The sequence below is a fragment of the Centruroides vittatus genome, unplaced genomic scaffold (assembly GCF_030686945.1).
Source record: "Centruroides vittatus isolate TY-2023 unplaced genomic scaffold, ASM3068694v2 scaffold_2569, whole genome shotgun sequence".
Classification (NCBI taxonomy): Eukaryota; Metazoa; Arthropoda; class Arachnida; order Scorpiones; family Buthidae; genus Centruroides; species Centruroides vittatus.
In genome coordinates this window covers 2,026,642-2,048,506 of record NW_027122690.1, presented here as the reverse complement: position 1 = coordinate 2,048,506, position 21,865 = coordinate 2,026,642, and the positions used below count along the sequence as shown (strand labels likewise).

General features: G+C 37.3%; 3 protein-coding genes, 2 long non-coding RNA genes and 3 other non-coding genes across 10 annotated transcripts; 5 read left to right on the top strand and 3 right to left on the bottom strand.

Annotated features, from left to right (window-relative positions):
- Positions 1-527: 527 nt before the first annotated feature.
- Positions 528-599, bottom strand: TRNAW-CCA (transfer RNA tryptophan (anticodon CCA)). Its single transcript has one exon. It is a non-coding gene; the product is annotated as a tRNA-Trp (tRNA).
- Positions 600-2,362: 1,763 nt separating this feature from the next.
- LOC136987739 (uncharacterized) lies at positions 2,363-2,712 on the top strand. Its single transcript, XR_010882663.1, has 3 exons — positions 2,363-2,452; positions 2,522-2,573; positions 2,656-2,712. It is a non-coding gene; the product is annotated as an uncharacterized lncRNA (long non-coding RNA).
- Positions 2,713-2,798: 86 nt separating this feature from the next.
- Positions 2,799-4,605, top strand: LOC136987685 (adenylate cyclase, terminal-differentiation specific-like). The gene is made up of 5 exons (XM_067285435.1): positions 2,799-2,807; positions 2,891-3,871; positions 3,952-4,020; positions 4,095-4,361; positions 4,441-4,605. The coding sequence occupies exons 1-5, from the start codon at positions 2,799-2,801 to the stop codon at positions 4,576-4,578; spliced, it is 1,464 nt and encodes a 487-aa protein (XP_067141536.1). The 3' UTR covers positions 4,579-4,605.
- Positions 4,606-6,125: 1,520 nt separating this feature from the next.
- TRNAW-CCA (transfer RNA tryptophan (anticodon CCA)) lies at positions 6,126-6,197 on the bottom strand. Its single transcript has one exon. It is a non-coding gene; the product is annotated as a tRNA-Trp (tRNA).
- A 1,764-nt stretch (positions 6,198-7,961) lies between these two features.
- LOC136987738 (uncharacterized) lies at positions 7,962-8,311 on the top strand. The gene is made up of 3 exons (XR_010882662.1): positions 7,962-8,051; positions 8,121-8,172; positions 8,255-8,311. It is a non-coding gene; the product is annotated as an uncharacterized lncRNA (long non-coding RNA).
- Positions 8,312-8,397: 86 nt separating this feature from the next.
- On the top strand, positions 8,398-10,204 carry LOC136987684 (adenylate cyclase, terminal-differentiation specific-like). Its single transcript, XM_067285434.1, has 5 exons — positions 8,398-8,406; positions 8,490-9,470; positions 9,551-9,619; positions 9,694-9,960; positions 10,040-10,204. Exons 1-5 carry the CDS (start codon positions 8,398-8,400, stop codon positions 10,175-10,177), a joined length of 1,464 nt encoding a protein of 487 aa, XP_067141535.1. The 3' UTR covers positions 10,178-10,204.
- A 1,524-nt stretch (positions 10,205-11,728) lies between these two features.
- On the bottom strand, positions 11,729-11,800 carry TRNAW-CCA (transfer RNA tryptophan (anticodon CCA)). Its single transcript has one exon. It is a non-coding gene; the product is annotated as a tRNA-Trp (tRNA).
- Positions 11,801-17,876: 6,076 nt separating this feature from the next.
- Positions 17,877-20,576, top strand: LOC136987659 (uncharacterized). Of its 3 annotated transcripts, none has more exons than XM_067285412.1 (6): positions 17,877-17,920; positions 19,073-19,137; positions 19,210-19,428; positions 19,763-19,811; positions 19,896-20,424; positions 20,494-20,576. In XM_067285412.1, exons 2-6 carry the CDS (start codon positions 19,075-19,077, stop codon positions 20,501-20,503), a joined length of 870 nt encoding a protein of 289 aa, XP_067141513.1. In that variant the 5' UTR covers positions 17,877-17,920; positions 19,073-19,074; the 3' UTR covers positions 20,504-20,576. The 3 variants fall into 3 exon arrangements, 2 of the variants coding, with proteins under 2 accessions (XP_067141513.1, XP_067141512.1); XM_067285411.1 differs by having other exon boundaries at positions 17,891-17,920; positions 19,062-19,137; XR_010882652.1 differs by lacking the exons at positions 17,877-17,920; positions 19,763-19,811 and having other exon boundaries at positions 19,060-19,137.
- The last annotated feature ends 1,289 nt before the right edge of the window (positions 20,577-21,865 follow it).

Sequence of the window (21,865 nt, the reverse complement as noted above, 5' to 3'; positions counted from 1 at the left end):
TTAGTTCAGTAATATTTGAAACGATGGAAAACGCTAATACAATTCAAATAGTAGGTAGGTAAAAGATTGGCCGTGATTAAACGGCAAGCAGGCCGCAGAAGATCGGATTTCTTAGGAATTATTATACTGTAGCATTTGACACCCGAAACAATGATATAAGCACGAAACACGCCGTTCATATTACATGTAACAGTAACAAAATAGTCAGAGTGGTTTCATTTAAAGCGTTCCATTGCCTTTCGAAACAATAAATAGATAAAATAAACAGACTGCCGATGTCGAAACCAACGCGATTTATTGCATAATAAGAAGCTTGCTTTGTTCAATTTGTGACGACACGTCCAACTTTACGTACAGTTGATAAATTTCGGTAATTGGCTAAAAAGTTAATAATCGGCGATCGCTCGCAGCCAACGCCATCGTCGAACAATTCACTTCGTAATCACTAGAATAACAGAACTTGGAATTATTTAATACACTCGCACCGTCAGAGTACGAAAAAAAAAAAACGAAAGCGTGGACGACGATGAGCCGGACGTGATTCGAACACGCAACCTTCTGATCTGGAGTCAGACGCGCTACCATTGCGCCACCGGCTCAACTACTCGTTACACTTTACTTGCTTTCTCTGTCTTCAATCGAAACGAATTTCAGTTACAAGCTTTTCGTACAGCGTGCTTTTCAATTATACATTATGCACTTGTCCGAGTTTCGCGTTTCCCTGTCAACTGCGCATGTAACTGTGTGATCATTAATTGAGTTTCAGTATTGATTCGAATGATATTGGAAATTTAGCAGATAATGCCGTTGTTTATAATTATTATTTAATGGTTTGGAAGAGGGCCGTAATTCAATTTCAGCAGAGACGATACATTTCGCTAAAAGTGGGTGTTATGGGAGTATAATCTCATCGTTATCGAATGAACTAAACCAAAAATCTAAAGACTAAAATCGTTGACGTTTCCACGAGAACTTGCAGCGAGTATGAAAATATTCGTACGAAAGTGAGGTGTCTTAGATATTTCATATTTCACGATATTCCAATCCTCTTATTTCCTACGAAGGCACGGCCTTCACAAACGAACGAAAAATGCATAGTATTTGACTGTTTTATACAGTCTTGAGCGTACCGTTAATTCTTCCTCGATTCTTTCCGTTTCGATCGATACCACTGAAACGATTTTAAATGTAGAATGAAAAACGTAACGAAACGTGATTTCCGTACAGTGCAGATGGACAGACTGTGTCTATTAGCGTAAAAGCGAACTCAGTTAACTATTGGGATGAGAAAAATGTTAAAGAAAGGTTTTTCGAAGATATGTTCTTCGGTAGTATTCATACGGTCATTTTCGCGCAAAATTCTGTCCAGCCACAGTTAGAAGAATGAAGATTTTTCGTGATATCAGATTTTGAGCGCGATTCCCGCTTTCATTCGGGTTTCAATATAACATCGGGCATTCCACTTGTATTCGTTATTCTTATGCTAGCGCTTAAGACCTTTGCAAAAGCGAACGGACAAAGAGTTCAGTACCCTTTAAGCGTGGCAAATGTCACTTCCCAGCGTTTACAAATATCATTTTTAATCTTTCACGTGAATCGGGAATGTAGACTTTGAAATTTTCCATCCCAATCAGTATTCCGAATCACTTTTTTCTCCTTCTGTTAGTGCTAATAATAACAGTAGCGGATAAGATAAAAGAGAAGAAAGTTCATCTTTGCTGACAGCTACACTTGATTTCACAACCATCTGTATTGTACAGAAACTTGTAAAGTGGAATAAATTAGTATAAACTCCATTTATCGGCTGTTTCGCGTCTTTCATTGACAATGTAACCAATCGAAAAGCACTGCCACATTACGAATGCAGAAAATAATAGCACATAGAAAACGTTAAGTACGCACAATTCATGGTTAAGCAATTCCGTTTGCACGCTATGCGACAGAAGGCGTTCGAACACGGACTTAAATCTCTTTACTGATTTCATCTTTATACGGCATTTATTTCAGTCGTGCCGAAATTCTGTGTTCAAACAAATCAAAAGACAAAAATAGTGAATAGCCTCTTACATCGTTCAACAACGCGAACAAGAGTGTCCTTTCTGTTACGCAACACGCCAGTCTTGCGTCCAGACGTATTAATCAAATTGCAGTTGATCTAATCAAAAGAGTTATCTCGTACCGCGATTCTTATCAGAAAAAGTACAAAGAGATTTGATAATGCACAAGTATAAAAGCAAGCAACTCACAACGGTGTTTAACCACTTCCGAACATTCAAAGGTGAGTAATGTTTTTAATTACTACAGTTATCGGGTAGTATTTTTACGAGACGAAATTAATTTTACACGAGCACAAATGATGACAATCGTGTCGACGTCTTTCTAGAAGTGTGAAAAATGAAGTGCTTGGCAATTTTGCTGTTATTCGGAGCAGCCTACGCTTCAATTCAACCAGGTAGGAGCTTTCTCTCGAATTTCGAAACTTTCCATTCATTCTTTACCGAAACGTATCTTATTTATTCAGTGTACGACGAACCAAGCTACGGCAATTATGAACAAGAAGGTGGATACGAACCGTAAGTTAAATTAATTATATCATTCGAAAAGAGATCGCTTTCAGCGGTGTTCTAAATTTGACGCGTACATTTCTAATGACAGATACGGAGGCGGGGAATATCAAGACCTCGGTCAAGTTCTCAGGCAAGTGAGAGATGCCTTTCAGTACGCTAGAGAATACAGCGAAGGGAAACTGCAAGAGAGTCAACAGTACCTTGTCGGGTCTGGGCAGACCGAAGGAGAGTATGACCAACGTGTTCAGCAGCTAATTCAGCAAGTGAAATCGCAAGCCAGCCAATTGAGAGAACAAGTTTATCAATACTTGGAATACTCGCAGCAGCGATATGGCCAGTACTCTCAACATCCGGGATACGAAGGCTATCAGTACTCTGGCAGTCAGTACTACGATTATCCCGAATACGGATATTATCCCTCTGGCGGCCAGTACGAAGGACAATACGGATATCAAGCTAGAAGAGTTCTACGCCAAGTCAGAAACGTTCTCCAGAGAACACAATATTACACGGAGAGAAAACTAGAAGAAGCACAGCAATCGCTTTCGCAGTACGAGCAGTCTGGACAGCAGCCAAGTCAGCAGGAACAGCAGCTAATCCAGGAAGTAAAATCAGAAGCGCACTCTTTGCAACAACAGATTTATAAATATTTGCAGTATCCCCAGGAAGAGGGAAATTACGAAGGATCCCAGCAGGTTGCCCGAATTCTCTACCAGGTACAATACATTCTGCAGGCCGCACAATACTACTCACAGAGACAGCTGGGTAGAGCCCAATATATCTTGAGCCGGTACGAACAGTCGGATTACGAACCGAGTCAGCAGGCTCGTCAATTGCTGCAGGAAGTACAGGAACAGGCCAGCTATCTGAGGGAGCAGATCTATCAAGGTACTCAATACTTCTTACAGAATTCCGGCGACGAAGATTATTCGCGTCAGCAGTATGGCCAGTACTATGGTTATCAGCAATACTCTCATGACGGATATGAAGCAAACCGCTACTACGAAAGCTATCAGGGTCAACAGTACGACAGCCAGTTGAATAGAGTACTTTCTCAAGTCAGATACGTTCTGCACAGCGCACAACAGCGTTCGCAGCAGAGACTGCAACAGGCCCAAGAACTGTATGCAGAACATCAGCAGCCAGGAAACCAAGTACAACGTTTAGCGCAGCAGCTCAGATTTCAGGCCAGCTACGTGCAGCAGCAAGTTTACGAATACACGCAGTACGATCAAGGCTACGGAGGATACGAATCCACAGGCTACTCCGGCTTCAGAAGCCAACTTCAACAACTTCGGGAAATGGTGAGTTTGCTAGTCTTTTGCTTACTGTCACTGCTAATTGTGAGTTCAGTTTAAAAACGCTCGAATTTTTACACGTTTAGGTGGAACAAGGCGTTGACACGGAAACCATCGAAACCTACGTTGGTCAGAATTTCCCGAGCGGAAGCGAAGTACGTACGGAGATATCCAAATATAGTCATTTGTCGCACAACGTGTAGCGTTACATTAAAATGTTCTATTTCAGGTGGCAGAATCGATTAGACAGCAGTTGCGGCATGGTAGACAGCAGCTGAGAAGATACCTGGAAGAAGCAATTGGAAGTGGGTATTCGGCATATAATTACGATCCGTCATCGAGCGATTATCAGCGAGTCAGGTCTTCTTTCGAACGACGTTACGGCCTCCCTTACAGCGACGATTACTACGAATTCGCCAGATACGTGGTCCAGACGTACGACGCCGACTTAAGTACAGCATCTACGTCTTCCACTGTCAGGCAGTTAGCCGAGCACGTGAGTTTGAAAAATCGCTAAAAGAAAGATGCGCTTACGTCTGGCGTGTGTTAATTAACTTTGCGAAATTTCCTTTCAGTTTCTTGCACACGTAAGCCAGGTCGGCGAAGGTGTATTGCAGCACGCACTCGAATTTTTCCGCCAATACCGACCACAGGTCGGCGAATACTATTACCGGGCAGTCAGAGACGCAGTCCGTCAGCGGCTGGATGAATAATTGACGTCTTAAAACGAACTTCTAAATAAAAATTATACCCATAATAAAGACTCGTTTGTTTTCGTCAATGCAACTTTTACGGTCACACGCACTGATAGAACTCACACATTCTTGTTACACGTACGACTAGCTAAACTAAAAATAAAAGAGTTTATTTCAGTTCGAAAACGCAAATAATCCACTACTCTACTCACACAAACGAAAAACCTAACAACTTTATGTTTCGTGAAGTCGCAAAAATATTTCATTTTTCCTTTGTATTCGCAAGAAATCGATCATTCTAACTCGACGTGTTAACGATCAGAATAACCAACTTGGAAATGTTTCTCGGAATAGACAGGAATATGGCTTTAACGACTTCACCTATAATATTTCCGCCATTAAGTTGATCGTGATCGTGAAAATAATTCGCGATGGACTACTACCTGTAATACTAACCGGCCATTGAGTGAACGCGTCTTTACCTGTATAACACGGTCGACCCATTGAAACGTTGGTGTTTCATTTCCGCTTACAGAGGAAACGACGTACTTTTACGCGGCGAACTTTCAGCCTTCGATGTTATTCAAGTCATTTCTGGTGTTACGTTCACACTAAAATCGATCCTGTTGTCGATCGAAAGCTGAACGCTACGTTTCGCGGGTTAAGCGTTTGCCTTCAACGGAACTTCGCGGCGACAGTAAGGCTATTCCAAACGAACGAAAGCTTCGACAGATACTGTAGAGGAATCCAGCCGAGAAATATTCTATCGGACGAAAATGTCGCGATAAGAATTTATTATGACCTACATGGTAACAAAAATCTCGTTAATAAACGTAAATAGAAAATTGATAAATATAGAGAGCCACAGTGACCGTATGTGTTTTTCGGGAGCTCTCTACAAATGGCAAAAATACGGGAAAATAATCATTAAGAGAAACAAAAGTAAACACGATTCAATCTTTTCTAGAATATACGAGCACTTTCATTTATACGCTAATCGCACTCAGATAAAAAAAAAAAACACATATTTAAAGGTTTAGTTCAGTAATATTTGAAACGATGGAAAACGCTAATACAATTCAAATAGTAGGTAGGTAAAAGATTGGCCGTGATTAAACGGCAAGCAGGCCGCAGAAGATCGGATATCTTAGGAATTATTATACTCTAGCATTTGACACCCGAAACAATGATATAAGCACGAAACACGCCGTTCATATTACATGTAACAGTAACAAAATAGTCAGAGTGGTTTCATTTAAAGCGTTCCATTGCCTTTCGAAACAATAAATAAATAAAATAAACAGACTGCCGATGTCGAAACCAACGCGATTTATTGCATAATAGGAAGCTTGCTTTGTTCAATTTGTGACGACACGTCCAACTTTACGTACAGTTGATAAATTTCGGTAATTGGCTAAAAAGTTAATAATCGGCGATCGCTCGCAGCCAACGCCATCGTCGAACAATTCACTTCGTAATCACTAGAATAACAGAACTTGGAATTATTTAATACACTCGCACCGTCAGAGTACGAAAAAAAAAAAAAACGAAAGCGTGGACGACGATGAGCCGGACGTGATTCGAACACGCAACCTTCTGATCTGGAGTCAGACGCGCTACCATTGCGCCACCGGCTCAACGTACTCGTTACACTTTACTTGCTTTCTCTGTCTTCAATCGAAACGAATTTCAGTTACAAGCTTTTCGTATAGCGTGCTTTTCAATTATACATTATGCACTTGTCCGAGTTTCGCGTTTCCCTGTCAACTGCGCATGTAACTGTGTGATCGTTAATTGAGTTTCGGTATTGATTCGAATGATATTGGAAATTTAGCAGATAATGCCGTTGTTTATAATTATTATTTAATGGTTTGGAAGAGGGCCGTAATTCAATTTCAGCAGAGACGATACATTTCGCTAAAAGTGGGTGTTATGGGAGTATGATCTCATCGTTATCGAATGAACTAAACCAAAAATCTAAAGACTAAAATCGTTGACGTTTCCACGAGAACTTGCAGCGAGTATGAAAATATTCGTACGAAAGTGAGGTGTCTTAGATATTTCATATTTCACGATATTCCAATCCTCTTATTTCCTACGAAGGCACGGCCTTCACAAACGAACGAAAAATGCATAGTATTTGACTGTTTTATACAGTCTTGAGCGTACCGTTAATTCTTCCTCGATTCTTTCCGTTTCGATCGATACCACTGAAACGATTTTAAATGTAGAATGAAAAACGTAACGAAACGTGATTTCCGTACAGTGCAGATGGACAGACTGTGTCTATTAGCGTAAAAGCGAACTCAGTTAACTATTGGGATGAGAAAAATGTTAAAGAAAGGTTTTTCGAAGATATGTTCTTCGGTAGTATTCATACGGTCATTTTCGCGCAAAATTCTGTCCAGCCACAGTTAGAAGAATGAAGATTTTTCGTGATATCAGATTTTGAGCGCGATTCCCGCTTTCATTCGGGTTTCAATATAACATCGGGCATTCCACTTGTATTCGTTATTCTTATGCTAGCGCTTAAGACCTTTGCAAAAGCGAACGGACAAAGAGTTCAGTACCCTTTAAGCGTGGCAAATGTCACTTCCCAGCGTTTACAAATATCATTTTTAATCTTTCACGTGAATCGGGAATGTAGACTTTGAAATTTTCCATCCCAATCAGTATTCCGAATCACTTTTTTCTCCTTCTGTTAGTGCTAATAATAACAGTAGCGGATAAGATAAAAGAGAAGAAAGTTCATCTTTGCTGACAGCTACACTTGATTTCACAACCATCTGTATTGTACAGAAACTTGTAAAGTGGAATAAATTAGTATAAACTCCATTTATCGGCTGTTTCGCGTCTTTCATTGACAATGTAACCAATCGAAAAGCACTGCCACATTACGAATGCAGAAAATAATAGCACATAGAAAACGTTAAGTACGCACAATTCATGGTTAAGCAATTCCGTTTGCACGCTATGCGACAGAAGGCGTTCGAACACGGACTTAAATCTCTTTACTGATTTCATCTTTATACGGCATTTATTTCAGTCGTGCCGAAATTCTGTGTTCAAACAAATCAAAAGACAAAAATAGTGAATAGCCTCTTACATCGTTCAACAACGCGAACAAGAGTGTCCTTTCTGTTACGCAACACGCCAGTCTTGCGTCCAGACGTATTAATCAAATTGCAGTTGATCTAATCAAAAGAGTTATCTCGTACCGCGATTCTTATCAGAAAAAGTACAAAGAGATTTGATAATGCACAAGTATAAAAGCAAGCAACTCACAACGGTGTTTAACCACTTCCGAACATTCAAAGGTGAGTAATGTTTTTAATTACTACAGTTATCGGGTAGTATTTTTACGAGACGAAATTAATTTTACACGAGCACAAATGATGACAATCGTGTCGACGTCTTTCTAGAAGTGTGAAAAATGAAGTGCTTGGCAATTTTGCTGTTATTCGGAGCAGCCTACGCTTCAATTCAACCAGGTAGGAGCTTTCTCTCGAATTTCGAAACTTTCCATTCATTCTTTACCGAAACGTATCTTATTTATTCAGTGTACGACGAACCAAGCTACGGCAATTATGAACAAGAAGGTGGATACGAACCGTAAGTTAAATTAATTATATCATTCGAAAAGAGATCGCTTTCAGCGGTGTTCTAAATTTGACGCGTACATTTCTAATGACAGATACGGAGGCGGGGAATATCAAGACCTCGGTCAAGTTCTCAGGCAAGTGAGAGATGCCTTTCAGTACGCTAGAGAATACAGCGAAGGGAAACTGCAAGAGAGTCAACAGTACCTTGTCGGGTCTGGGCAGACCGAAGGAGAGTATGACCAACGTGTTCAGCAGCTAATTCAGCAAGTGAAATCGCAAGCCAGCCAATTGAGAGAACAAGTTTATCAATACTTGGAATACTCGCAGCAGCGATATGGCCAGTACTCTCAACATCCGGGATACGAAGGCTATCAGTACTCTGGCAGTCAGTACTACGATTATCCCGAATACGGATATTATCCCTCTGGCGGCCAGTACGAAGGACAATACGGATATCAAGCTAGAAGAGTTCTACGCCAAGTCAGAAACGTTCTCCAGAGAACACAATATTACACGGAGAGAAAACTAGAAGAAGCACAGCAATCGCTTTCGCAGTACGAGCAGTCTGGACAGCAGCCAAGTCAGCAGGAACAGCAGCTAATCCAGGAAGTAAAATCAGAAGCGCACTCTTTGCAACAACAGATTTATAAATATTTGCAGTATCCCCAGGAAGAGGGAAATTACGAAGGATCCCAGCAGGTTGCCCGAATTCTCTACCAGGTACAATACATTCTGCAGGCCGCACAATACTACTCACAGAGACAGCTGGGTAGAGCCCAATATATCTTGAGCCGGTACGAACAGTCGGATTACGAACCGAGTCAGCAGGCTCGTCAATTGCTGCAGGAAGTACAGGAACAGGCCAGCTATCTGAGGGAGCAGATCTATCAAGGTACTCAATACTTCTTACAGAATTCCGGCGACGAAGATTATTCGCGTCAGCAGTATGGCCAGTACTATGGTTATCAGCAATACTCTCATGACGGATATGAAGCAAACCGCTACTACGAAAGCTATCAGGGTCAACAGTACGACAGCCAGTTGACTAGAGTACTTTCTCAAGTCAGATACGTTCTGCACAGCGCACAACAGCGTTCGCAGCAGAGACTGCAACAGGCCCAAGAACTGTATGCAGAACATCAGCAGCCAGGAAACCAAGTACAACGTTTAGCGCAGCAGCTCAGATTTCAGGCCAGCTACGTGCAGCAGCAAGTTTACGAATACACGCAGTACGATCAAGGCTACGGAGGATACGAATCCACAGGCTACTCCGGCTTCAGAAGCCAACTTCAACAACTTCGGGAAATGGTGAGTTTGCTAGTCTTTTGCTTACTGTCACTGCTAATTGTGAGTTCAGTTTAAAAACGCTCGAATTTTTACACGTTTAGGTGGAACAAGGCGTTGACACGGAAACCATCGAAACCTACGTTGGTCAGAATTTCCCGAGCGGAAGCGAAGTACGTACGGAGATATCCAAATATAGTCATTTGTCGCACAACGTGTAGCGTTACATTAAAATGTTCTATTTCAGGTGGCAGAATCGATTAGACAGCAGTTGCGGCATGGTAGACAGCAGCTGAGAAGATACCTGGAAGAAGCAATTGGAAGTGGGTATTCGGCATATAATTACGATCCGTCATCGAGCGATTATCAGCGAGTCAGGTCTTCTTTCGAACGACGTTACGGCCTCCCTTACAGCGACGATTACTACGAATTCGCCAGATACGTGGTCCAGACGTACGACGCCGACTTAAGTACAGCATCTACGTCTTCCACTGTCAGGCAGTTAGCCGAGCACGTGAGTTTGAAAAATCGCTAAAAGAAAGATGCGCTTACGTCTGGCGTGTGTTAATTAACTTTGCGAAATTTCCTTTCAGTTTCTTGCACACGTAAGCCAGGTCGGCGAAGGTGTATTGCAGCACGCACTCGAATTTTTCCGCCAATACCGACCACAGGTCGGCGAATACTATTACCGGGCAGTCAGAGACGCAGTCCGTCAGCGGCTGGATGAATAATTGACGTCTTAAAACGAACTTCTAAATAAAAATTATACCCATAATAAAGACTCGTTTGTTTTCGTCAATGCAACTTTTACGGTCACACGCACTGATAGAACTCACACATTCTTGTTACACGTACGACTAGCTAAACTAAAAATAAAAGAGTTTATTTCAGTTCGAAAACGCAAATAATCCACTACTCTACTCACACAAACGAAAAACCTAACAACTTTATGTTTCGTGAAGTCGCAAAAATATTTCATTTTTCCTTTGTATTCGCAAGAAATCGATCATTCTAACTCGACGTGTTAACGATCAGAATAACCAACTTGGAAATGTTTCTCGGAATAGACAGGAATATGGCTTTAACGACTTCACCTATAATATTTCCGCCATTAAGTTGATCGTGATCGTGAAAATAATTCGCGATGGACTACTACCTGTAATACTAACCGGCCATTGAGTGAACGCGTCTTTACCTGTATAACACGGTCGACCCATTGAAACGTTGGTGTTTCATTTCCGCTTACAGAGGAAACGACGTACTTTTACGCGGCGAACTTTCAGCCTTCGATGTTATTCAAGTCATTTCTGGTGTTACGTTCACACTAAAATCGATCCTGTTGTCGATCGAAAGCTGAACGCTACGTTTCGCGGGTTAAGCGTTTGCCTTCAACGGAACTTCGCGGCGACAGTAAGGCTATTCCAAACGAACGAAAGCTTCGACAGATACTGTAGAGGAATCCAGCCGAGAAATATTCTATCGGACGAAAATGTCGCGATAAGAATTTATTATGACCTACATGGTAACAAAAATCTCGTTAATAAACGTAAATAGAAAATTGATAAATATAGAGAGCCACAGTGACCGTATGTGTTTTTCGGGAGCTCTCTACAAATGGCAAAAATACGGGAAAATAATCATTAAGAGAAACAAAAGTAAACACGATTCAATCTTTTCTAGAATATACGAGCACTTTCATTTATACGCTAATCGCACTCAGATAAAAAAAAAAAACACATATTTAAAGGTTTAGTTCAGTAATATTTGAAACGATGGAAAACGCTAATACAATTCAAATAGTAGGTAGGTAAAAGATTGGCCGTGATTAAACGGCAAGCAGGCCGCAGAAGATCGGATATCTTAAAAATTATTATACTCTAGCATTTGACACCCGAAACAATGATATAAGCACGAAACACGCCGTTCATATTACATGTAACAGTAACAAAATAGTCAGAGTGGTTTCATTTAAAACGTTCCATTGCCTTTCGAAACAATAAATAAATAAAATAAACAGACTGCCGATGTCGAAACCAACACGATTTATTGCATAATAGGAAGCTTGCTTTGTTCAATTCGTGACGACACGTCCAACTTTACATACAGTTGATAAATTTCGGTAATTGGCTAAAACGTTAATAATCGGCGATCGCTCGCAGCCAACGCCATCGTCGAGCAATTCACTTCGTAATCACTAGAATAACAGAACTTGGAATTATTTAATACACTCGCACCGTCAGAATACGAAAAAAAAAAAAACGAAAGCGCCGGTGAAACGACGATGAGCCGGACGTGATTCGAACACGCAACCTTCTGATCTGGAGTCAGACGCGCTACCATTGCGCCACCGGCTCACGTACTCGTTACACTTTACTTGCTTTCTCTGGTTGCTTACCTTCGGTGGCGTTTCCGGGGTTTTAGAGGTATTTTTCGTTTTTATTGATATACGGCAACGCGAAACATGTGCGATCTGCCAATCGAATGCCTTCCGGGAAGTCTTTTATGGGAAACAGGCTCCTACTTAGGTGTTACTAATGTGAAGAAACTCCGGGAAACTTCACGTAAAACTCTAATGTTAATGATTTCATCCACTCGGTCACTGGTGAGCTCCAGGATTTCGGAAATATGGATGCTGCCCAAGACAGATTGGGAAGTACCAAGGCATGTATGTACTTGTACTGTTTCTCGTTTTTCGGAGAATATTACTCAATTACCTTAGTTATCTAACTTTTTACCTTTATACGTTTTTATTAGCTCTTCAAAATTGTTAGATGGAAGATTGGAAATGGATAATTAACAATTTTAAATTGATGGATTGATTATAATTTATCCACTGATGATACTGCCGTTTCATCAGCATTGTAAATTCCAGAGGTAAGAAATTTGTATTTTTCTGGCAGTTGATCATAAAAACCATCAACTAGCGACTTATTAAACCAACACGTCGCTCAATGCTAATTGAGTCCGGAGTTCTTAGAACAACGTCTGGATATGTTTTTTTAAAGCTATAAAAATCTTCCTGCCATTCTCTTCTTATTAACTCGACGACGGATTTTTAGAATTTTCTGCTAAATCAAACGCCAATTTTGAAAATTCCTGTCTAATTAGTGGCATCAGACGGCTGTCTAGTTCTTTTGCATGGTTATAAACTTGCCTGGAATAGTGTTCGGTAAATTTGCACTCAAAACGGTTCAAGAATTACCTCTTTGCCACTGTTCATTGCCTTTATTTCCATTTTAATTGCCTGTTTTAATGGTTATGCCTTTAAATTTTGGCATTTTTATGCTGGTTCTGTAAACAGAAATATACAGTACATTTTAATACATTGCCTAGGAGAAAGGTGATTGCACGAAAACTATTTTCTGTTTCTTGAATTTAAAACTTAGAAAAGTGTCCGGGAGTATCCAACTTGCTTAGATTTTATGTTTTCATTAATAGTAATTAAATTATAAATCGAATCAAATAAATACTATTGTAATCGTAAGATATGTTTAAGGATCAATAACATAATCAACAAATTGATTCGAATTCCTTACGTTTTGTATGTGATAGGAGTTTGAAGTTTGATAGGAGAGGATAAAAAATTGTTGACGGGAACAAAACTCATTGTAACGTGTAACTTGATGGGCTCTGACATCACTACTAATTTACATTCGTTTGTATACTTTGTGGAACAAGTTTAGACATGCTCCTATATATTTGATATGTTCTTGATTGTTTTAGAGTTCAAGTGTCCGGGGCAACCTGCATTTCCCATAATTATTTTGACATATTTGTATATTCGTAAGATCGGTTAATAAACTGTATTAGATTGGATTGATGGGTGAGGCAACACAACAAAAGGACGATGTGACAAAGTGAGGTTCCTTCCGATAGTACTTTCTGTGCAAAATGGCCCCTATTTAGATGTTAGACAGGTGAAGAAAACTCGGAAAACCATGTGCCTAGCCCGTCGATGTATAGGCATATATCATCATCATCATCATCATCAGCTTATTATATCATTTCCAATTATGGTGTAGCCTCCCTGACATAATCGTTCTCCATTTGTGCCCATGTTTGCCTATCATTTACTTCTCTCCACCATGTTGTGCCTGCTTGTTTCCTTATGTCATAGTCCCATCTTAAGTTTGGACATCCTCTAGGTCTCTTCATTCCTCGTGAATACCACATCGTAATTTTTGTGGACTGTTATCAGTCCTTCTCGCCAGATGTCTTGCCCATTGCTACAAAGGTGATTCAAAAAGTAAGGTAAAAGAACTCTCCTGTACAAATTTTATTTCACAGACAGATATAGTGATACAGATTATTATTTCACTAGTACATATTATCTTTCAACGTAGTCACTATGCTTGTCCAAACATTTATTCCAACGATATACCAAGATATCGATGCCGGCAGAGAAGAAATCTGCGTTAAGTCCCTTCAGCCACGCCATGACGGCTTGCTGAACTTCCATATCGGTTTGGAATCGCCTACCACCCATGCTTCTTCAATGGTCCGAAGAGATGGAAATTACAGGGTGCCAGGTTGGGGCTATAGGGAGGATGTTTCAGTACCTCCCACTTGAAGCACCGTAACAATTCAGTTTGCTCAGTTTGCATATCTGTCCTGCTTTTATTGAACTCAGTGCACCAAAGTCATACCTATTTTCGGGACCACCGTACACCTCAACAAGTTAACGATGAATTTCTACTGGTGAGTTGCCCTTCAGATAGAATCACACTACGAATTTCCACGTTTGACCACGTTTCCGTGAGTGCAGCCATTTTCAAAATGATATTGCGAGAGTCTGACGCAACATTTGTACCATCTGACGCCTGTGCGATAAAGCTGTAGTCTTCTGCTGCTGCCCTATTGGGAAATTCGAACAGGGGGAATATGACACCCGTGAGAGCTCTTGTTATCTTACTTTTTGAATCGCCCTCGTATTTGAGAGATTTAATTATGTCGATCACATTAGTTACTTGGGTTTTCTGTCTAATCCACTTTATATATATTGCTTCTTTTATTGAGAGAATTGTGTTTTATTACTTACATTTCCAGGTTACGATTGTTGAATAGAAAAATAATGAGAAAATTGTACGATAGTGTCAACATCATTCCACTTATTGCAAAGGCTGATTCATTTACACCAGAGGAGTGTGCAGCTTTCAAGAAAATCATAGGTGTTATTATACTATAAAGTATGACCTTCGACAATTCGGAAATACATTAAAAAAAAAAAAAAGTATAATTACATATGACATAATGTCGATACTTCGCAGATAGTGAATCAAATTGCACACCACAGTATTAACATATACGATTTTCCATCCCATGTTTCCGGAGATAACGAAAACATAAATTAAGGTAAGTACAATGATTACACTATTCATCAGTAACTAATTAATTATATCAGGCATGTACAGTCGGGTTTATTTGCATTTCGATCATTACTCGATAATTAAGTTCATATGTAATAGATTAGAAATCGATTTAATTTAATTAATTAAATTGACTCGAATGATTTCGTTGAAGGAAAGACTTCCCTTTGCCATTATAAGAGGAAGAAAGTATCTTGGGAAACAATAGAAAGTGAGTAGTTTTATGATTAATAAAATGACCGTTAATGACTAATGTTTATTGATTTCATGCATTAAAATGTTTAATGTTACTTTCTCTCTGAGAATTTAGAACTTCATTTTTTAAATTCTTATTTCCCTTAATCTTTATTTGGATTTAGTTAATTAACTAAGAAGTAGCCCATGTCTTTCTGTTTTAATATACAGTTAATGTGATTTAAATTATTAAATAAGTTCATTTGTTTTGCTATTAATAAGAATGGCGAAACTAAATCAAGATTTTTATTATCGTTGAAGTAATTAGAATGCTAAATTTAATATACAAATTGATTAAAAAAACATTTATAATTTAAAACACATGACAGAATTAACATGTTATCAAAGTAAGATACAAATTCCTTTGGATAGTTTTAAAGCATTTGACTCAAAGAGGTGGACAATATTGTTTGTTGTAAAACGACGAATAATATATAATATACTTGTATATACAATTTAGAAATATAGTTTCTATCTTTGTGTACGTATATTATTGTTTACATATAGGCCTATACCGTACAGTATATTATTTAGATTTATTTTTATTATCTGTTTTTTATAAAGATACATACATTTCAAACTTTAGAGAGCAATCTGTAACGTGTATTTCCTTCCCTTTCTAGTGATCACAGCGCATTATTATACAGTACAATTAAACTTTCAAAATATAAAACGTGTATTAATATAGTATAAAATGTACAAACATTTCAAAATTAATTCAAATTAGATACTTTACTCGTCCTTCGATAATGCCTTTAAAATATATATATATATTGCAATTTAAAACATTATAACTGAAGATTAACAATTTACTGAAGAAGAATACTCTGAATGTGAATTTCATAGTAAAATAACAGCATAAATATAATGTAATAGTAGAATAATATATATTATTATACTATAATGCATTAGACACGCAAAATATATATTTTCATTAAACTAGAATTTGGAGAAAACATTAACATCACTATAAAAATGATAAGAAGTCATTTTGCGATTAAACAAGAGCGTAATTTTATAAAATGTTATATCAATTACGTTATTCTTTAGACAGTTTAATTGAATTTAGCCTTATAAATTTAATTATAGTTCCAACGATTCCATTAAGCAAAATATAAATATTTTGGTAACACCGAAATATAAATATTTTTCTTAATGAAACACTCGTCTAGACAGAAATAATAAACATTTAAAAATAAATGTTATTATATTGTACTGTACTGTGCTGTTCACAAATTAAGTAAAGTAGATGTGGAGGTATGCAGGTAATCATCCTTATAATCCTTACAAGGAAGTAGGGAATTTACAAAAACATTACGTAATGCTAGTATCAACCCTTGGTAACAGAATGATTCGTGTTTGTTTCTGAAGTGTTGCATAGAGAACTGTCACTGTTTTGTACGTCATAAATATAATTAATAAAATAATGTAACATTCGTTATCCCATTCTGTGTATTATTCCTTACTACAAGTTAGGGTGTCGATCGAGAATATGAGTTACTTAATGTTGGGGACGGGTATGTGCGACAGCTTTAAGGAGCGTTACAGGGATGGAATGGTAGTTGAAAAGTAGAAATATAGCATTACGTAATTTATGGACGATCCTTATATAATCTGTCTGTAGTATGTTAAATGACAAAATAAACTTCGACGTCTGCTTTCGTCGTATCATTCCAGACACATTGACAGTTTGGGAATTCATTGGAATAAATAGTTATATCAATGATAAAGCACAAAATGTCATGACATCCAACTATCATTCAATTTTCCTGCCAAGATCATATTGAATTTTATTTTTATTCTTGATGGATTTCAAGATTTATTATATTTTTAATAACTTGTTTTATCAGATTGATTTCGATTGAAATTAAATATATAAAATAGATATATAATAAAATTTGTAGAATATTTTGTTAGTCATTTAACAAATCTCAAATTTTCAATAAACAATATATAAAAACGGTGAACTCAGATTTTGATATAGTATGCACACTACCACACATTTGTTATAATATAGATGAATGTTATGAAATAAAATATTTGGTTAAAATAACCCTTGGTGCCAAGATGGCGGCTCGTCTATAATTCCAGCAAGGAAACAGTGGGACACACGTTCTAACCTAACCTAACCTATTCTAATAATTTGGTTAGTAATAATTATGGTAATTTATTAGAATAGGTTAGGTTTTTTTTTTTTAACTCTTTTCGCCCTGTGGGCACTAAGAGGGCCTCTTTTAGTAGGCCCATTATGGGTTCGGCCAGACCCACAATGGGGCGACCGGGTGGTGAGGGACGGGGCCCGACATATCCGAACGGACCACCCCCGAAAAATTCCTGGGGATTATTCGACCCGTTCGGATTCGATCCCGGGTCCCCCAGAGCGGTAGGCTGCCACCTTTACCGCTCGGCCATCCGGCCGTCGAATAGGTTAGGTTAGGTTAGAACGTGCGTCCCACTGTTTCCTTGCTGGAATCAGAGACGAGCCGCCATCTTGGCACCAAGGTTTACATTAACCAAATATTTTTTAAATAGTCGATTGTTTTAAAAATTTGATATATAATGTAATATAAAATTAAATATTGCTGTAAAAAAGAATATCTGATGTTCTAATTAGCATGATAGTTTATCAGTTTTACATGAACTTAGTAATAAACACATATTTAAAAAAAATAATAATAAGTATAAGATTTAAAAGTTAATGTCACCATTCTTATTTTGATTTAACAAAATATTTTAACTACTGAAATAAGTTTAAAAATTACAATTTAGCAGTTTATGTTATGTAGTTATTGTTGTGTAGTTTAATAATTAAATCCACATATAATTATTACATAATTAATGTTGTAACATTATAAAGAAAATCTAAAGTAACAGGTAAGAATTTTATGTGTTGAAATGATCAATTAATTAATTAGTCAAGGCGAGGTATCAGTAGACTAACGTAAGATATATAGTCAGCTAGAATTCCACCCATTACAGATATGTGTAATCTGCAATCGGTTAAACCATCATTAGATGAAGCTGAATATAGTAGAGACATCAGCTTTTAATTTTTCCAAAGAATTTTCCAATAATATAAAATAAAATAAAGAATTAAATTACTTTAATAAATTGTTTTTATATTCTGGAAAACTTCTGGAAATATTAATTTCGTATAGAGTTTTTGATAATTTTGTATTCGTTTGTTAATTTACACTTACACTTTACTTCTTATCTCTTTTAAAGTAATAAGATATAATGCTATAAATATAACAAATTAGATCTTGTTTATGCACCGTTATATAGATACAGATGTGGAGCAAAAGTATTAGTAATGAGCATTGACGTGAGACCCTAAGAAGGTGAATACCCTGAATATCACCGAGTATTTCCATCCCTTAATGCGGCTTTGCTTTTGAGTGATTTGCATATTATTTCACAAAAAATTCTTTGAAACTTTTTACGTATATTTTATAACTTATTCTACAATAAAAACCTGTCCAAAATGAAAACTGCCTAACCGAAAAAAATATTCGGTACCGTGCTCTTCTGGTTTACGCACGTTGTACTATATATGAATTGTTTTTAATACTTTCTAGTTTTAAAATGTTATAAAGAAAAATTAAAATGATTTAATAACCAACAAATCATTTTAATTTTATGATTTACCTATGGTATACAAAATGGCGGCTCGTCTCTAATTCCAGCAAACAGAAGAAAGGAAACAGTGGAGACGTACGTTCTAACCTAACCTAACCAATTCTAATAAATTACCATAATTATTACCAACAAAATTATTAGAATAGGTTAGGTTAGTTAGAATGTGCGTCTCCACTGTTTCCCTTCTTCTGTTTGCTGGAATTAGAGACGATTCGCCATTTTGTTTACCATAGGTAAATTTAACCGATTTGATTTAGTGTTAAAAATTAATTTTTCAACTTGTTTTAATTATTCATCAACGTCATACTGTACTCTAGTATCATTGACACTAAAATAATACTTTAGATCAATTTGATATTTTTATAATTTAGTTTAGAATAAAAACAGAGATGGCCGAATTTTCGAAGACCGCCAAAATATCTATTTTTAATTCAAAAAATGAAGTTTTTGAGGTGAATATCAATAATTTTTATTTGTTGTTTTGATAACATAGTTATTCTGAATTTAATTAATAATATTTCCAGATAATTGGTCAAGGTATTCTGGAATTCGGCTGGGACAACTCGACCCAATCCATAAAACTTTCGTTTAAAGTAGACGATTATTTTTACGAAACGAATTTGTTACAATCGTGGGTCGACCGAGAAAATAATGCCTACTGGACAGATCAAGAGGAGAATTCTTTCCGAGCATCCTTCGAAAGCCAGGCAGATATTATGGAGTTTTCGCTTATTTTCGTCAAGGTTAATATTTTACATAAACTTTTAAAGCAGTGGTGCATTATCCTATGAGCAAAAAAATGCAATTGCTTGTGCCACTACCATCGGAGCCTCAACCAATCTTATATATGAAAATATTTCCCCCCCCTCAAAAAAAATTCTCCCGAAGAAAAATGTCTGAAGTCAACACCGTACATTGGACCCCTAATTCAAATTCGACTAGGCCCCACGAAGCCAAACACGCCACTGCTTCGAAGATTTCAGAACTTCCAAAATTATGCTTTACTTTAATAAATTCAATATACCTGAATATTTTTGATTTTAAGTTTATTATGTAATATGACATTTTCGTTTTCAGGGAAATTCGAAAGAAAATCGAAAAACTATTAACAATATTCAAAAGCAATGTAATTTAGCTACGTTATAGTTTAGAATTTTGCTTGATTTTTATATTAGTTTTATATTAATAGCTGTAATAATCTATTCTGCAGTTAAATCCGGTCTATCGGAATGCAATTATTCGAAGAATTTTCAAAGAGAGAGAAAAAGAATATTGACATCTTGTTTTTCCGAAAGTTCCATTTCAACCGGTTATTTTAAGTCTTTTGTTGAAAAATCTAACGTAACTCTTCTCACTGCTAATGAACACGAATCTGCTAAGTCAGCTCAGCATAGAACATCGAAAAAATGTTGGCCGTCCTCTAGAGAAAGTATATCCAAAATTTCTTTATGTTCCAATTGGATCAAAAACCAATCAGAAAGGGAACGTCGCTATCCAAATTGCATTTGTTCTCGTTGTGATTGTCCTTGTTGCCAACGCAAAGAACCGCCGATGGAAATTCCTACTGAATCTAGCAGAAACAATAAAAATGTCAATGTATCGAACGAGTGTTCGATCAAACATCATCGATCGATTGTAAAATCATTCTTTGAAAGTATAATGAATACTTTACATTTCGTATTTGTCGCTCCCATTAAAACTTGCTATCAAGCATTAACTTATCTCTGGCAGTTTTGTAAGTTTTAATTAATGAAGGAAAAACGAATTCTTTTGAAATATTAATATATAATTTTTTTCTTTTAGAGAAGAAAATTCTGATTTCAACAATTCATTTTGTCACATCACCGTTAGATCGTAGCGGTAAAAAGCAACTGAAGATTATAGATAAAAGTTATTAAAAGTAATGTTTTTTTTGTGAATAAAGCAAATTATTTCTAGTTGTGTTTCATTTTTCTCAAAAAAGTTTGTTCAACTATTTGTAGAAAACGAAAATTCCCTGTTATGTCAAAATGTTACAGGTATTTAGGAGTGTTAAGTAAAATCACCAGAATTTTTTATTCACACTATAATTGTAAGGTCCGAATCTTTGAAACTAGAAAGTTAAATTTAAAATACGTTTATTAGAAAAAAAAAAAAAATGCTTAAAGATAGCATTTTCTGATTATGTAAAACTCGGCGTGCAGGTTATGTCTCACTCGTCAGATACACATGTAAACGATTACATTTGTGATTCTATTGCACCCAGGTAATACCATCAGAGTGCCTTAAAATCTCTACCCCAGTATTTTATGAAAAATATTGGTGGAGGAACACTGGATTCAGAATTTTCAGTGTACTTGTTCCTTGGAAGTTTTCGAACGCAGGCATACCTGTACGACGCAGACAAAACATTACGCACAGCTGATAAAGGTCACATCATTGGTCTGAAGAAAGAAGGATTGTCGTTTCGCCTAATTTCCTGTCATTTGGGTCGCTCTTACCTGATTGTGATGAGATGTTAGAAGCAGTGAATACGTTAATGCACAAACAATAGTAGGCAGACTCTGAGCTCGTTAGTGGTCGAGGAGAACCGTTGAACACTACTAGTTAATCGCGTGTTCGTGCCTGACCAATAAGCTAGCCATAGAGTTTTCCGGAGTTTCGTCGCAAGTGTAACATCTAAATAGAGGCCAGTTTTCTTCTTAGCAGATTGTCCAACTGTTGAGTTATTTTATCAATCCAGTTCAATCTAAACGCCTTAGATTTACCACTAGGAAAGATAATTGTCTTATTGTAACACAAGAATGAACATATGCAACGGCGTCTTTATCCATCATTCAGAGACAAGTAGAAGCCTCGCTACAGAATTCTTCTCTTATCATTGGCAGACGACTAATGCAGGCAAAGTTGTATACATGGCCATCTGAAATTAACACTCCAATATCGTCGTCTTCAATTGCATTAAAGGCATGACAAAAAACATGGATTGCTACTGAGTGGTAGCACATCGTCTTTAGCGACGAATCTCGATTCTGTTTGGAAACGGACGACCGCCGTGTGAACGGAAGACCATTGGTGAGCGCTATTATTACGCCTTTACTGCTGGCACCACACTCTGGTAATTGTCTCGTTTTCGAGAGACAGTGCCTACGTCAGAAGTTAGTCGCTGATTGGGTAAACGTTTGTTTATATCTTGAGAAA

Excerpts from the sequence above, each read along its gene's own strand:
- LOC136987685 (XM_067285435.1), top strand. Across the intron at positions 3,872-3,951 it reads TTCAACAACTTCGGGAAATG|GTGGAACAAGGCGTTGACAC; the intron begins GTGAGTTTGCTA and ends TTACACGTTTAG. Across the intron at positions 4,021-4,094 it reads ATTTCCCGAGCGGAAGCGAA|GTGGCAGAATCGATTAGACA; the intron begins GTACGTACGGAG and ends GTTCTATTTCAG.
- LOC136987684 (XM_067285434.1), top strand. Across the intron at positions 9,471-9,550 it reads TTCAACAACTTCGGGAAATG|GTGGAACAAGGCGTTGACAC; the intron begins GTGAGTTTGCTA and ends TTACACGTTTAG. Across the intron at positions 9,961-10,039 it reads TCAGGCAGTTAGCCGAGCAC|TTTCTTGCACACGTAAGCCA; the intron begins GTGAGTTTGAAA and ends ATTTCCTTTCAG.
- LOC136987659 (XM_067285412.1), top strand. The coding sequence starts at position 19,075 with ATGGCCGAATTTTCGAAGACCGCCAAAATATCTATTTTTAATTCAAAA. Across the intron at positions 19,138-19,209 it reads CAAAAAATGAAGTTTTTGAG|ATAATTGGTCAAGGTATTCT; the intron begins GTGAATATCAAT and ends TAATATTTCCAG. Across the intron at positions 19,812-19,895 it reads TAACAATATTCAAAAGCAAT|TTAAATCCGGTCTATCGGAA; the intron begins GTAATTTAGCTA and ends TCTATTCTGCAG.